This window comes from Rhinoraja longicauda, chromosome 9 (assembly GCF_053455715.1).
Source record: "Rhinoraja longicauda isolate Sanriku21f chromosome 9, sRhiLon1.1, whole genome shotgun sequence".
In the NCBI taxonomy this organism is placed as follows: Eukaryota; Metazoa; Chordata; class Chondrichthyes; order Rajiformes; family Arhynchobatidae; genus Rhinoraja; species Rhinoraja longicauda.
This window is the reverse complement of record NC_135961.1, coordinates 33894053-33910380: the sequence shown is the minus strand read 5'-3', so window position 1 is coordinate 33910380 and position 16328 is coordinate 33894053. Positions and strand designations below refer to the sequence as shown.

Below are 16328 nucleotides of genomic sequence, written 5' to 3'. Positions count from 1 at the left end.
TATATGCTTGCACATGATGCGTATCCCTCCATTCCCTGCATATCTTATGAGGGAGCCACAAAATACAAGAAATTGCATCCACCCAACACATATTTTCATGTGCAAATTCAAAATAAAAACCTAGATTAAATTTGGTTAGTTCATGCTAGCGATCATTTCTGCGTGAAAATATTGCCGATTGGGAATTTGCTCTTCAGTCTTAATATTTTCCATCATCAGTCATGAAATTATAGACACCTCAAATTGTCTGCTGACACAAAATGGAACATTATTATGCAGCCTACAACCTACATTGAGCAGTCTGAAAGTCTAGAATTGTTATGTACTGAAATGGGCAGTGAATGACCTGTGAAAGGGTCTTCATTCTGACATCAGCATCTTGCACCAAGCATCTGCCAGCCTCAGTTTTCAGTAATAAGGATATTAGAAAACTTATTAGAAAGCTTATTAGTCTCCATGACTAATTACATTGTTTTTAATACAATCTAAATGACGGGGGCGGCATGGTGGTATAGCTGGTAGAGATGCTGCCTTGCAGTGCCAGAGACCCGGATTTGGTCTTGACCTCGAGTGTTGTCTGTGTGGAGTTTGCACAGTCTCCCTGTGACCGCTTGGGTTTATTCCAGGTGCTCTGGTTTCCTCCCACATCCCAAAGATGTGCAGGTTTGAAGGTTAATCTGACCTCTATAAAATTGCCCGTCGTGTGCAGGGAGTGGATGCGAAAGTGCGAAAGCCGTATTAGTGTGAATGGGTGATTGATGGTCGGTGTGGACCCAGTGGACAGAAGAGCCTGTTTCCATGCTGTGCTTCAAAAAATACAATGTCCCTCCCTTCCTCGGCCAATAGTACATCCCCTGCAGACTATTGCCTGATCAACTTTGTAAGATGTTGCAACTCTATAAATTGTTGCAACCCCTTTGCATGCAAGGAGAGGATGAGAAAATAAGATAACAGAGAAAACTAGTGTGAATGGGTGATCAATGGTTGACGTGGACTTGAAGAAGGGTTCCAACCCAAAAAGTCACCTCTCCATGTTCTTCAGAGATGCTACCCGTCCTGCTGAATTAATCCAGAATTTTGATTCTTTGTTTTTAAACTAAACTAAAGTCTCCCTAAAAATGCTCAGACGGCATTTTCAGATGGTGTTTGTACAAAAGGTTTTCAACCCGAAATGTTAACTCCATTTCACACTCCAATATCCGTAGATATTGGATGACCTGCTTAGTGTTTCTAGCATTTTTCTGTTTTAATTCCAGCCTCTGCAGAATTTTGGTTTTGACATTTTCATATTCCCTTAGTGTTGACTGCTCACCTCCATACAAAGAGAGGGGCATTTTACTCTTTCGGAAGGTGCCCAAAGCATGAAATAACATTTGTTACAGGAGATATTTTAAAATCATTTCAAGGCATGTTAGGACTAAATGTTAAGATTTGAAATGTATACGTGATGTGTGCTGCAGTAAATAGTGATACCGATGTTCCACTGACAATCATCCATTTTCTGATACTGAACACTAGACTCATAGAGCCATATAGTCAGACAGCGTGAAAACAGGCCCTTTAGCCCAACTTGTCCACACTGCCCAACATGTCCTATCTACACTAGTCCCATCTGCTTGCATTTGGCCCAGATCCCTCTGAACCTATTCTATCCCTGTGCCTGTCCAAATGTTTTTTAAACATTGTGATAGTACCTACTTCAATTACCTCCTCCGGCAGTTCGTTCCATACACCCGCCACCCTCTGTGTAAAGAAGGTGCCCCTCAGGTTCCTATTAAATCTTTCCCCGCTCATCTCAAAACACATTGTTTACTGAGATTATATCAAGCAGTGGGTTGGTGGGAACTCAAAACTCACTGTTTTCGCCCCCAACCCCAAACTGCATCTTCACAAAACATACAGCACAAAGACATGTCATGGATGTTTCCTCACACTTTGTTCCTGGGACGATCACGCCTTGCGTGTACATGTAGTCATAGAGTCATACAGCATGGAAACAGATCCTTCAGCCCAACTTGACCATGCCAACCAAGATGCCCCATGTAGACTAAATCCATTTGCCTGCATTTGGCCCATATTCATCAAAACCCTTCCCTGTACCTGTCCAAATGTCTTTAAATGTTGTTATAGTATTTGCCTCAATTACCCTCTCCGGGAGCTCGTTTCATGTGCACTTCACCTTCTGAGTGAAAAGGTTGCCCCACAGGTTCCTATGAAATCAAGATCTCTCACCTTAAACCTGTGTTCTCTAGTTCTTGATTCCCCTGCCCTGGGTAAAAGACTGTTTGCATTCACCCTGTCTATTCCCTTCATGATGTTGTTCACCTCTATGGTGTTAACCCTTCTAAAGCTGGGGATTTAAAATTTCATGTAAGCCCCAATCACTTTAGAAAACAAGACAGTGGACTAAACATCATTGCTAATATATGATGGGTTCCCTCACACAGCATGTTCCTTTTTATCACTCCAATGATGAAAGCAATATTTTTAGAGAGTTTAGATGAAGCTTAAGTTATTCTTCAACATATTGGAATGAGAGATAAGATTCCTGATATCCCATTTACAGTTCATTCAGAGGTTGCAGCAAATTGCACGCTGTCGCTTCCAGAAAGGTGTAACATGCTGAAGAAACAGTGAGTCAAGAGTGTTTTATTGTCCTGAAACAGAACAATGAAATTCTTGCTTGCAGCAGCACAATAGACATGTAAACATATCACTCTGTAAACAACACAATAATCGTGCAAGGACAAAAACAATGGCCCAAAGTCAATGTAGTTCAGAGCTTATTTGGAGATTGTATTGTTTAATAGCACGATGGTTGTAGGGATGAAGCTACTCCTGAACCTGATGTATAAGAAAATAACTGCAGATGCTGGTACAAATCGAAGGTATTTATTCACAAAGTGCTGGAGTAACTCAGCAGGTCGGGCAGCATCTCGGGAGAGAAGGAATGGGTGTCGTTTCGGGTCGAGACCCTTTTTCAGACTGATGTCAGGGGGGCGGGACAAAGGAAAGATATAGGTGGAGACAGGAAGATAGAGGGAGATCTGGGAAGGAGGAGGGGAAGGGAGGGACAGAGGAACTATCTAAAATTGGAGAAGTCGATGTTCATACCACTGGGCTGCAAACTGCCCAGGCGAAATATGAGGTGCTGTTCCTCCAATTTCCGGTGGGCCTCACTATGGCACTGGAGGAGGCCCTTGACAGAAAGGTCAGACTGGGAATGGGAGGGGGAGTTGAAGTGCTCGGCCACCGGGAGATCAGTTTGGTTAATGCGGACCGAGCGCAGGTGTTCAGGGAAGCGATCGCCGAGCCTGCGCTTGGTTTCGCCGATGTAAATAAGTTGGCATCTAGAGCAGCGGATGCAATAGATGAGGTTGGAGGAGATGTTACAGTTTTCAGGCTTCTTCCCGATGGTAGGAGTGAAATGGGTGTGTGGCCAGGGTGGTGTAGGTCTCTAATGTTGCTGGCTGTCTTCTTGAGGCAGCGACTCCTGTCAGTCCCTTAGATGGTGGGGAAGTCAGTACCCGTGGGGGACCAGGCAGTGTTCACTACATTTTGCAATCCTCTTCATTCCTGGGCATTTAAGTTGCTGAATCATGCTGTGACAATGCTTGGTGTTAGTTTGTAAAAAATGACTTTGCTGCATCAATGAGATATAAAATACTAAACAATTGGATACATTTGACCAATTTTGGGGAAGCAAAATGCACATCACTTTGCTGTAATTTGAAAGAAGCATTCTAACTCTTGGCTCATAGGCAGGACACCTCCAAAATCCAAAAACAAAATCCAAAATAGCTTTATTTGTTATTCGTTCAGAACGAGATTACTTAGCCAGCAGTACAAAAACACAAGACACAACCCCAACACAAACATCCATCACAGTGACTCGAAACACCCCCTCACTGTGATGGAGGCCAAAAACTTCCCCTCTCTCTTCCCCCATGCCCCTCCCACGTACAGACAACTCGACCCCTACCGAGGCGACCGACCCGCACAGCCCCCGCAAGGAGATGGAAAGTCCACGCGGCTGAGCCGCGCCGGGCGATGGAAAGTCCCGCGGCCGCGCCGCGCTGGAAAGTCCTGCGGCCGCGCCGCGCTGGGCGCTGTTCAGACCCGCACCGGGCATTAGAAGGCCCTGCGGCCGAGCCGCACCGGGCGATAGAAGGCCCCACGGCCGAGCCGCACCGGGCGGTAGAAGGCCCCGCGGCCGCACCGGGCGCTGTTCAGTCCCGTGGCCGCGCCGCACCGGGCGATGGAAGGTCCCGCGGCCGACCCGCACCGGGCACTGTTCAGTCCCATGGCCGAGCCGCACCGGGCGATGGAAGACCCCGAGGAAGAGACCTAAAAAAAGAAAGATTCCCCCCCCCCCCCACATACACGCCCCCCCCCCCACACATACACAACCAAAACAAAACACCCCAACACCAACACACAAACAAAAAAGGACAAAGGACAAACAGACTGCCAGCGAGCCGCAGCCATTAGGCGTTGCCACACGTGACCTGCAAATGAACCAACTGTTTTGGGATCCTGCAAATGAACCAACTGGTTTGGAATCTCCACAAAGTAGTGGAGTTAATGTGCACATTTCAGCACCACATTAGGTGAGTCAGTTTAGTTTATTGTCACGTGTACCGAGGTATATGTTAACAGAAAGACAATACATGATTACAGTTGAGCCATTTACAGTGTATAGATGCACGATAAGGGAATAACGTTTAGTGCAAGGTAAAGGCAGCAAAGTCTGATCAAGGATAGTTCGAGGATCATCAAAGAGGTAGAGTAGAGCACCCTTGGCATCGTCTTTTAGATCAGTTCAGATAGTTCATAAAAATCATCAGTTCTCTCAGGCAATGTTGAATAAAGACCAAGGCAGTTTTTCCATCTTTTCTTCAATCATAGTAGCTAAAGCAAAGCTGTAACATTGGAAACTGGACATACAACTAGTTTGAAAGGCACAAAGTGGTGGTGCAACTCAGCAAGTCAGGCAGCATCTCTGGAGATCATTGATAGGTGATGTTTCAGGTCGGGACTTTTCTTCAGACTGATTGTGGTGGAGGGGAGGAAAGCTCCATGTTCTCCAGAGATGCTGCCTGACCCGCTAAGTTACTCCAGCACTTTGTGTTGTTTTTTATAGCATTATCTGATCTGACTGGATAGCATGCAAAACAAAGCATTTCACTGCACCTGAGTACTTATGGCAATAATAAACCTAAACCTGATTCTGGTGTTTATTTTATCGTAGGATGTCAAAAATAGAAGAAACCCTCGCCTGGTTCCATATACCTTGCTGGATGAGCGAACAAAGAAGTCCAACAAAGACAGCTTGCGTGAAGCAGTTCGCACTCTCCTTGGGTACGGATATAATCTGGAGGCACCAGACCAAGACTACGGTAGGTGTCAGCCTTTCCTCAAGAAATGAGTCCAGAGTCAAGAGTGTTTCATTTTCATATGTCCCAAAAAGGAACAATTAAATTCTTACTTGCAGCTCTAATTAAATTCTTACTTTGCGGTGCAGCGGTAGAGTTGCTGCCTTGCAGCGCCAGAGATCTGGGTTCAATCCTGACTCTGTGTGCTGTCCGTATGGAATTTGTTCGTTCTCCCTGTGACTGGGTGGGTTTTCTCTGGGTGCTTCGGTTTCCTCCCACACTCCAAAGACGTGCCGCTTTGTAGGTTAATTGGATCTGTAAATTGTCCCGACAGTGTATGATAGAGGTAGTGTACACGATGATTGTTGGTTGGTGTGGACTAGGTGTGCCGAAGGGCCTGTTTCAATGCTATATCTCTAAACTAAACTAAACTAAACTAAAGCAGTGCAACAAATATGTAAACATAGTACTCAGTACTACATAGTACTCAATAGATGATAATAAACATCAAAATAGAAGTGTAAGAAAATAACTGCAGATGCTGGTACAAATCGAAGGTATCACAAAATGCTGGAGTAACTCAAAATAACAAAATAGAAGTTCAATATATAAAATATAAAAACAAACAATAAAAAAATCAACAGACAACAAAGGCAAAAACAATGCTCCAAATCCCTACTGCAAGCAAGGAAGTTTGTAATGGAATGGAATACTTTATTGTCACATGTGACTACCCAATGTATACAGATAGCAGCCACATATGGTGCTGACAGAGTTACAAAGCCGGCTCCTCGTTTTGTTCTCCTCCCCCTCCCCTCCCACATCGGTTCCCCCATGCCGCGTCCCCATTGTTTTTTGTTCCTCCCCCCAATTGCCTATTGTTTTCCCCCCACCTCCCTCACAGTGGTCCCCCCCCATATTGGTTCCTCCATTGTTCTTCCCCTCCCCCCCTCACGATGGCCCTCCACGTCTCATTGACCGTGGGCCGACCTGCGAGGCATCGCCACCGCCGAGAGCCGAGGCCCCATCGTTGTGAGGCTTCACCGTTGCCATCGCTTCACCGCCGCCGAGGCCTCACTGCTGCCGATGCCCCACTTCACGCCCCCGTGGTGTCGACCTGGGCCCCAGTCGCGGGCTCCGTCGAACGCTCTACCGAGGCTCCTCCAACCGACCCGCGAGGCCCTGGCTTGGCCCAGACCTGGGCTTCTACCCGGCGATCTGGGAGGCATCGAGACCAAGGCGGCTCGATAAAGGCCTCCGGCCGAGTTCCTAGTCCACAGCCGCGGCCCTTTGGGAAGCCTTTTGGCCGTGCGGCCCTTTTCAGGCTCCTGCACCTTCTTCCCGATGGCAGGAGTGAAATGAGAGTGTGGCCAGGGTGGGAGTGGGGCCTTGATGATGCTGGCGGCCTTTTTGAGGAGCGACTCGTGTAGATCCCTTCAATGGCGGGGTGAGGACTGAAGGAAGGACTATCTGAGCGAAGGAAACTATTTGGTGCATAGTAAAGGACCCAAAGTGCTGCAGTAGCTCGGCGGGTCAGGCAGCCTCTCTGGATGTTTCGGGTTGGGACCCTTCTTCAGACTGCTGCATACGTTTGGTTTGTGTATATTTTCTGAACAGCTGCTCCACCATTCATCGTTATTTCCTACACTGTTTCCTGCACCTGTACTGAGAATCTAGTTGCAAATTAACTGCCAGAGCTCAACCATTATTGCTGATTCTTAGATGGTATCATAATGGTATCAATGGTTTCTTTATTGTCATGTGTACCAGGTACAGTGAAATTAATTTCTGTGTCCAGCTGAGCAAGACCATCCCCATAGCACAACCACTCCGGTCAGTACAGAATGCACAGAACAGCCACTGGAACACAAGAGGTTGAGGGGTAATCTTATAGAGGTGTACAAAATAATGAGAGGAATAGATCGAGTAGACGCACAGAGTCTCTTGCCCAGAGTCGGGGAATCGAGAACAAGTGGACATAGGTTTAAGGTGAGGGAGGAATTATTTAATAGGAACCTGATGGGTAACTTTTTCACACAAAGGAAGGTGGGTGTAAGGAACGAGCTGCCGGAGGAGATAGTTGAGGCAGTTACTATCGCAACGTTTAAGAAACATTTAGATAGGTACATGGACAGGACAGGTTTGGGAGGATATGGGCCAAACGCAGGGAAGTGGGCTAGTGGGCATGTTGATCTGCATGGGCAAGTTGGGCTGAAGGGCCTGTTTCCAAGCTGTATGATTCTATGACTATGACCTCTCCAAGAGTAATTTTTAAAGAAATGAGAGCAACTGAAAATCTGGAATAAAAAGTCTCTTGTGATACATTGCTTATTTCCATTGGGGAAGGAAACCTGGAAATTGCAGGTAAAAATGGCTTAACGTATGTTTTAATACAAGAGTGATCATCATCTGTTGAAAACCCACCACCTTGGCCTGGGTGTGAATCAGATCAGCATAGCTGTCGTCTTCAACATTGTGAATGTGTCAAGCTCATTCTTTGGTTACTGGTGGAAATTGGTGCAATAACATACAGCCCACAAGCTCTTAACTCCCAGTGAAACAAAGAGCAAACTTTGCAGCAGGTTGGCCTTGATATGCAGATTAAAAGATGCCCCTGAGACACCAAGGAGTAACTGGATGCATCTGCCTGCCCAGGTTTTACATTTTCTGCATGTTTTGCACATTGTTGTTGGTACATTTTGCAGCAATGTTTCTGTGGAGAAATACCTTTCTCCTCAATTCAGTGCAGAATATCCTGCAGCATTGTGGCAGAAACCTCTCCTCTCTCTAGGGAACAAGTTAGTACTCTATTCTCCCAGAGAAAACCTATGCGGTCACAGGGAGAACGAACAAACATAGACAGATAGACAGAACGCGTAGTCAGGTTTAAACTTAGGTCTCTCCCCTCGGCTTCCTCCCACACTCCAAAGATGTACAGGTTTGTAACTATAGTGGTAGTGTACAGGATGATCGCTGGTCGGCGCTGAATCAATGGGCCGAAGGGCCTGTTTCCGTGCTATATCTCTAAAGTCTAAAAGTCTAAAGTCTAACAACTCATTTTTTTCATCAAATGATCTGCATGAATTTATCATTTGGAATCTTGTAAAAAAGATTGGAAGAGAGAGGTGGATTTGATAGAGCTTAACGGGAGAAGCAATGTGGCTGGAAACATCTGTCTGCTGTACAAACGAAGGTGAGCAGCTGAAAGAACCCAGTTGGGTGAGTTAGCATCTACAGTCTCTTGTGGCTCCTGGTTGTTGTGCACTTTGAGGCTTCCATGAGTGGCTGATTTAGTTTAGTTGAGAGACACAGTGTGGAAACAAGCCCTTCAACCCACCGATTCCGCGCCGACCAGCGATCCCTGTACACTAGTTCTATCCTACACAGTGGGGACAATATACACAAGCCAACTAACCAACGAACCTGTACGTCCTTGGAATGTGGGAAGAAACCGGTGCACCTGGAGAAAGTCCACACGATCACAGGGAGAACATACAAACTCTGCACAGACATCACCCGTAGTCAGGATCCAACCGGGATCTCTGGCGTTATAAGGTATCAACTCTATCGCTGTGCCTTCTGCTGTTCTCTCACCACAGGCGCTGCTTGACCTGCTGAGTATTTCCAACATTTTCCACTTACATTTCTTTCCGGTGTGTTTTCTTTGTTAAATTTGTAGCTGCCCGATCTGCTCAGTCGAACAACGCGGCTCAGAGGTTCCGCATTTTCCGTGCGGAGAAAACCTATGCGGTGAAAAGCAGGAAGTGGTACTTTGAGTTTGAGGCCGTGACTGCTGGGGACATGCGTATCGGCTGGACCAGACCAGGCTGCCGTTCGGATCAGGAGCTCGGGACCGATGACCAGTCCTTTGTGTTCGATGGTTTCAAGGTTTGTATTCTGTGCGACAGGCAACTTGTCAATCATTGAGTAAGTTGGAAGCAATGGGTTTCTTTATCAAAGACTGTAGAACAGTACCGAACTAAAAATGAACTGCAGTTGCTGGTTTATATCAAAGATAGATATAACTTGCTGGAGTAATTCAATGGTTCAGGCAGCATCTTTGGAGAACATGGATAGGCAATGTTTCGGGTCGGGACCCTTCTTCAGACTGATTGTGATGGGAGGGGGGGAGAAAGCTGTAAGAGAGTTGGTGGTGGGACAAAGCCTGGCATACTAAACTAAACGAAACACAATGAAACCATGCAAATGAAAATGCCTTTTTCATGACTATTGGTTTAAGAAGGGAATGATTGTACTTTGTCCGTGTTCTGGGTGCACTCTGCTCTGGTTAACACTGGTTGTACTACAATAGCACCGAGTCGCTTGCCTTGTGACATGTCCACTCGCTATCTCCTGCAGGGCCAGCGCTGGCACCAGGGCAATGAGCACTTTGGCCGCTCCTGGCAGGCGGGAGATGTAGTCGGCTGCCTGGCTGACATGAACGAGAACACTATGACCTTCACTCTGAACGGGGAGGTGCTGCTGGATGACTCAGGATCCGAGCTTGCCTTCAAGGACTTTGAAGCCGGCGATGGTAAGAAGTAGCTGAGATGCACTTTAGTAAAAAAAACCTTACCATTTGATTCAATAATTCAATGATACTTTACTGTCACCTGTACCTAGCTAGGTCCAGTGAAATTCTTTGCTTTCCATACAACCTGATAACATCATACTATAGATCGGCACAATCATAGATAAGTACAAAAGAGCAAATATTGTAGTGTAAGAATAGTGGACTTCACCGAGGCAGTACACAAAGAGTACTTGTGCAAGTTTCAGATTTCTGAAGAGTACAGAGTCTTATCTTGGCCTTAAAGGCCCGTTATCCTGGTGGCAGCACTGAGTCGGTGTTGTTGGGATCGGCCTGGCATGCCGATGCTGTTAGTGTCCTCCACCGCTGCTCTGCCTCTCCTGCTGCTAAAGGCCGCGTCCGATCCACTCACTCGGCCTCAGTGGAGCCTGCAATTTAGTAAAAAAGCCTCACCATTTGATTCAATGATTCAACGATACTTTATTCTTATATGTACTTAAATCCTGTGAAAGTCTTTGTTTTGCGTACAATCCGGTAATATCATACCTGATCATAAGCACAATCATAGATAGATAAGTACAAAAGTGCTTATCTATGATGCAGATGTTGTTATTATTATTATTGTTATAGAGTCATAGAGTGATACAGTGTGGAAACAAGCCCTACGTCCAACATGTCCCAGCTACACTAGTCCCACCTGCCCGCATTTGGTCCATATCCCTCCAAACCTGTCCATATCCCTCCAAACCTATATTATGGTAGATGTTAATTCAAATATAAACCCCACATGAGGGAGAATTATGAATCGGAATAAAAGAGAATTGTGAATTTTTTGTTTCCCAAGATGTACGGGTAATTGCTGATCAGCCCTGTCTCAATGGGCTGAAGGGCCCGTTTCCGCGCTATATCTCTAAAGTCTAAAGTCTAAAGATGAGATTGCAAGTCACCTCAGGCTTAACATTTCTGCAGGGTTGGTTCAGACGGAGTTGACACTAGTTCTAATGAACAATGAACTCCCACATGTAATGTGAAGGAACTGCAGATGCTGGTTTATACCAAAGATAGACACAAAATACTGGAGTAACTCAGCATCTCTGTAGAAAATGGATAGGTTTATTCACAAAATGCTGGAGTAATTCAGCAGGTCGGGCAGCATCTTGGGAGAGAAGGAATGGGTGACGTTTCGGGTCGAGACCCTTCTTCAGACTGATGTCAGGGGGGCGGGACAAAGGAAGGATATAGGTGGAGACAGGAAGATAGAGGGAGATCTGGGAAGGAGGAGGGGAAGGGAGGGACAGAGGAACTATCTAAAGTTGGAGAAGTCGACGTTCATACCACCGGGCTGCAAACTGCCCAGGCGAAATATGAGGTGCTGTTCCTCCAATTTCCGGTGGGCCTCACTATGGCACTGGAGGAGGCCCATGACAGAAAGGTCAGACTGGGAATGGGAGGGGGAGTTAAAGTGCTCGGCCACCGGGAGATCAGTTTTGTTAATGCGGACCGAGTGCAGGTGTTCAGCGAAGCAATCGCCGAGCCTGCGCTTGGTTTCGCCGATGTAAATAATGGATAGGTGATGTTTTTGGTGCCCCACATAAGGGAGAGTTTCAATCTTGGAGTAAATAACCTGCTGGTTGGAGCTCAGGCAATCCGAAAGAGACATGATTGCAAATAGTGCCAACAACCAATTAGAGAGACAAGGGAGGTACTTTCTGATCCGTGGGAAAATTTAACTAGTAGCTGCATTCATAGTTTCTTTGTTCATCTGTACCATGCTTCACTTGGATAGTATGTAGGCAGGGAGGACTAGTATAGATGGGACATATTGGTCAGTATGGGCAAGTTGGGCCGAAGTGCCATACCGTTGGACTCGATGACCCATGAGCTGAGAGCTGTACTGTGACAAATGACTTCATTGTGAATGTATCCAGTGGAGAGCAATTGAATTTGAGAACATGTTGCAGTCTGGCTGATGCTCGCAGCATCTGATTTGTGTCTTTTTATATTCATGATCTGCTCTTCAGTTGCTAACACACCAAACAACCTGAGTAGGTTGAGAGGCAACATAGACAGAAAACCTACTGCGTCCTACGAAATGGGATGCAGTAATTGAATCTGAGAAAATCATCAGTGCTGCTTTAGCATTTTAAACGTGCAGGTCCACCAACGATTTTTTGACTCCCTGGTTCCTGAGACTTTCTGGATTATCCGTTTTGCCAAGCTAACAGGGGTCACGGCCCCCGAGAGGAGATGAATGGAACCGGAACCGGAACCATCCACCCAGGCTGCAAAGGGGAAGATACAGAGTGCGGAATATAGTTCTTAGCATTGTAGCTGAGGCAGGGACTATCGCAATGTTTAAGAAACAATTAGACAGACAAATGGATAGGACAGGTTTAGAGGAATATGGGCCAAACGGAGGCAAGTGGGACTGGTGCAGATGAGACATGTTGGTCGGCATGGGCAAATTGGGCCAAAGGTCCTGTTTCCACGCTGTGTAACTCTACGACTCCATGACCCTATTGTTGCACACCAGCTCCTTAGACAAAGTTCAATGTCCTCAATGGGCTCGTGGTGACTCGAACAGTACCGTAGTTTATGGAAGGACTGTTCAGATAATGGAGGGGATGAGGATGTTCCTGAGTCTGGTGATGCATGCTTTCAAGCTTCCGTCCCTTCCGCCGGACGGGAGCAGAGAGAAGATGGAATGACTGGGGAAGGACAAGTTTTTGATTAATATTGGTTGCTTATCTGAGGCAGCATGAAGTCAAAGGTGGGGAGTATGGTCTGTGTGATGTTCTGGGCTATACCTGCAACTCTCTGATCCCATGGGTTTCTTCCCACATCCCAAAAACAGGTGGGTTTGTGGGTTAATTGGCCCCTAGTGTGCGGGGAGTGGTGTGAAAGTGGGATAACAGAACTGGCGTGTGAACGGGTGATCAATGATTGGCATGGACCTGGCGGGCCAGAGGACTTGTTTCCATGCTGTATCTTTCAATCAGTTCAAAGTGCTTCCGTCACACTGTCTTTCACCCATTTTGTCTTTCACCCACGCTTATTTTTATTTCCTTACTGAGTAAAGGGTGAATCTTCTGATGCTGCATGAATGTTCATTTTCAGTTTTCAAACCGAAACCTAAAACTCACATCACAATGTTGCAGTGGGAAGAGTGTTGCTTGCATTATAATACATTCTTTTAGAGCCGACAGCAATGCTGGTTGAGATCTGTGAGAACATTTCATCGCATCATCGCAAAGAGACTAGACGATAAGGCTCTCACTCTTTGAGTGATTTTTATGGTGTTAGGGTGTCTTGCAATACAGTTTTAACACCAAACAAATGTGGCTTGGAACAACTTCTTGGCCAATATGTTTGAAAACTGAAATTGAACACTCGTGTAGTACAAGAAGATTCACCTTAACCTCAGTAAGGAACTGAAAAGAATGGGTGAATGACAGTATGACTGAAATACTTTGAAATGAATTGAATGATACAGTATGGAAACAGGCCCTTCAGCCTGCCGAGTTCATGCCAACCATCGATCACCCATTCACACACTAGTTCGATGTTATTCCACGTTGACACCACTCCAAAAGCTTTGATTGTAATCAATAATCATGTACCTGTATTGTCCTTCTGCTGATTGGTTACCTCGCAATAAAAAGCTTTTCACTGTACCTCGGTACACATGACAATAAACTAAACTGAAACTCCCTACACACTGGAGGCCAATTAACCCTACACATCCACATGTCTTTGGGAGTCGCAGGGAGAACGTGCAAACTCCACACAGATAGCACCCGAGGTCAGGATCGATCCCAGGTCACTGGCGCTGCAAGGCAGCAGCTCTACCAGTTGCACCACTGTTTTAAAGCAGATTGTAACCTAATTTCATGAGACCTTAAATAAAGTCAGTTTAGGTTTCGCCTGAGGGATTAGTCAGCTTGTTCAGTTTAAGCAGCTTATTGCATCAGGATGACTCTCTCCTGACGTTACTCTATAGTGATAATTCAATTGTTAAATATTTTCTATACTTAGTTTTACTGTGGTCTACATCAAGACCCCTTCTTTCACATCTTTGTGAGGATTTAGCTTGTGTCTCCTTTTCTAATGAGATTGTATTTTTTTCCTTCAAAATTGTTTTTTATTTACCCCTTATACAAATAATTTAAAAAAAACTATTCAATACAAATCTGAGGGACTACTTTTTCATACAGAGGATGATGCGTTTATGGACGGAGCTGCCAGAGGGAGGTATAATAACAATATTTAAAAGGCAACTGGATAGATACACGGATAGGATAGGTTTAGAGGAATGTGGGTCTAATATGGGGACGAGCATAGATGGAGCATCTTGGTTGGCATGGACGAGTTGGGCCAAACGGTTTGTTTCCAAGCTGCTTGACTCAAAATGGAATGAGCATAGATAGGAATCTTGGTAGGCATGGATCAGTTTACTTTAGTTTAGTTTAGTTTATTGTCATGTGTACTGAGCTACAGTGAAAACTTGTTGTGTGCTAACCAGTCAGTGGAAAGACTATATGTGATTACAATCAAGCCACTCACAGTGTATAGCTGCAGGATAAAGGAAATAACGTTTAGTGGAAGATAAACTCCAGTAAAGTCCGATTAAAGTTAGTCAACAGGTCTTAAATGAGGTCGATGGTAGCTCAGGACTGCCCTTTAGTTGTTGAGAGGATGGTTCAGTTGCCTAATGACAACCAGGTAAGAAACTGTCCCTGCGGACCATCCGGCGCGGCCTGCAACCACAACAACCTGACCGTGGGAGAAGACAGCAGGAGAAGGGAAAGACATTGTGGCCTTCCATCACAGTGAGGAGAGGACTGGAGGAGAGTCACTGTGATGGATGTTTCTTTGATGGATGTTTCTTTTTTGGTGTGTTTTTGGGGTTGTGTAATTTTAATGCCTATTTAATGCTTTTATTGTTGGACTGTGGGTGACTGAATTTCGTCCAATATTGGATGACAAATAAAGCTATCTTGAATCTTGAATCTTGAATCTTGAATCTGGAGGTGTGAGTTTTCACACTTCTGCACCTCATGCCTGAGAGGAGAGGGGAGAAGAGGGAGTGACCGGGTGAGACTGGTCCCTGATTATGCTGGTAGCCTTGCCGAGGCAACGTGAAGTGTAGAGTCAATGGAGCGAAGGGCTTCTTTCTGTGCTGTATGACTCTATGACTCCAAAACCATGTAAGTGGTTTGTGGTGACCGGTCCCCAGAGTGATACTTGTCCTTGAAACAGCAACCAGTAGGCAGCTGGTGAACAACTCCAGGCAGACTGTTGTGAGTTTTCAAACACCTTGTCCCCAACCATTGACAGGTCTGACAGTACAGGGTTCTTTATAGTGGCTTATGCTCATAAATGCCAGCATATCAAATTTCAAGACCCCAGAGGTTTTCAGTACAGGAGCCTTGTCTTGTCTTGCTACGATAAGACAGGGTCTTGGTGACACCACACCCAAGTATTGTGTGCAGTTTTGGTCTCTTTACCTAGTGATGGATATGCAGTACTTGCTGCAGAGAGAGTGCAACAAAGGTTCACCAGTTTCGGATGAGGTTTAGGTTTATTATTATCACATGTACCGAATTGCAGTGAAAAGCTTTGTTCTGCATGCTATCCAACTAAATCAGATTATAGAACACATAAACAGAATCAAGCCAAACTCAAGTACAATACAGGAAACCCTCGCAATTATGGATCTCTATATAACGGATTTCGGGGTCTGTTTGAGATGGCGTTTGGCGGACGCAGCGGAGCGGAAAGGCGATGGCGGGGAGAGAGAGGGCAGTAAAACACTGTTGAAACGTGTTGCCTTGGCCACTGGTTTGCTGCATCTGTAAATTGTCCCTCGTGTGTAGGATAGAACGGGTGTACGGCTGATCATTGAGCAGCAAGGACTCGGTGGTCCGTAGGGCTGAAGAGTCTACAGATAGTGTATCACAAATTAAAACTAGACTAAAACCAGACCAAATCAAATCAAAAGGCATTAAGGAGTATGGTGCAAGAGCAGGGATGTGATATTGAGATGGAGAATTGGTCTTGATCCTATTGAATTGTAACATTTAACTGGTACTTTCTGTGCTTCAATGTGGTACAAAGTTATCACTCCCTACTCCCTACTTTTGCCTCAGCCTAGCTGCCCCCAAATCATGATTCGTCTCTGGTATAGTTTGCAAACCACCAACTGCACCTCCTCCTCCTCCTCCATTCATCCTTCTCAATAATTAGAACTGAATTTTCTCGATGCTTTGATGTTTTGACTTAATTAGTGCTTGACTGCTATACAAATAAGCTCCATCATATTTAATTTACTTAATTTTTTTTTCACATGGGGATCGCCTGAGGTCTGAAGAATTGCATTTGTCACATCTCTCTGCAGAAAAAAACGGCATTATTTACAAATC

The 16328-nt window shown here is 45.5% G+C and overlaps 1 protein-coding gene across 4 annotated transcripts in view; it reads left to right on the top strand.

The window, feature by feature from the left end:
* Nucleotides 1-16328, top strand: part of ryr2a (ryanodine receptor 2a (cardiac)) — a 423773-nt gene that overhangs the window by 207990 nt on the left and 199455 nt on the right. For all 4 annotated transcript variants that reach the window (XM_078405073.1, XM_078405072.1, XM_078405071.1 and 1 more), the window contains 3 exons: nucleotides 5252-5399; nucleotides 9055-9263; nucleotides 9735-9909. In XM_078405073.1, coding sequence (XP_078261199.1) covers nucleotides 5252-5399; nucleotides 9055-9263; nucleotides 9735-9909 — 532 coding nt within the window. The remainder of the gene's footprint in view (nucleotides 1-5251; nucleotides 5400-9054; nucleotides 9264-9734; nucleotides 9910-16328) is intronic.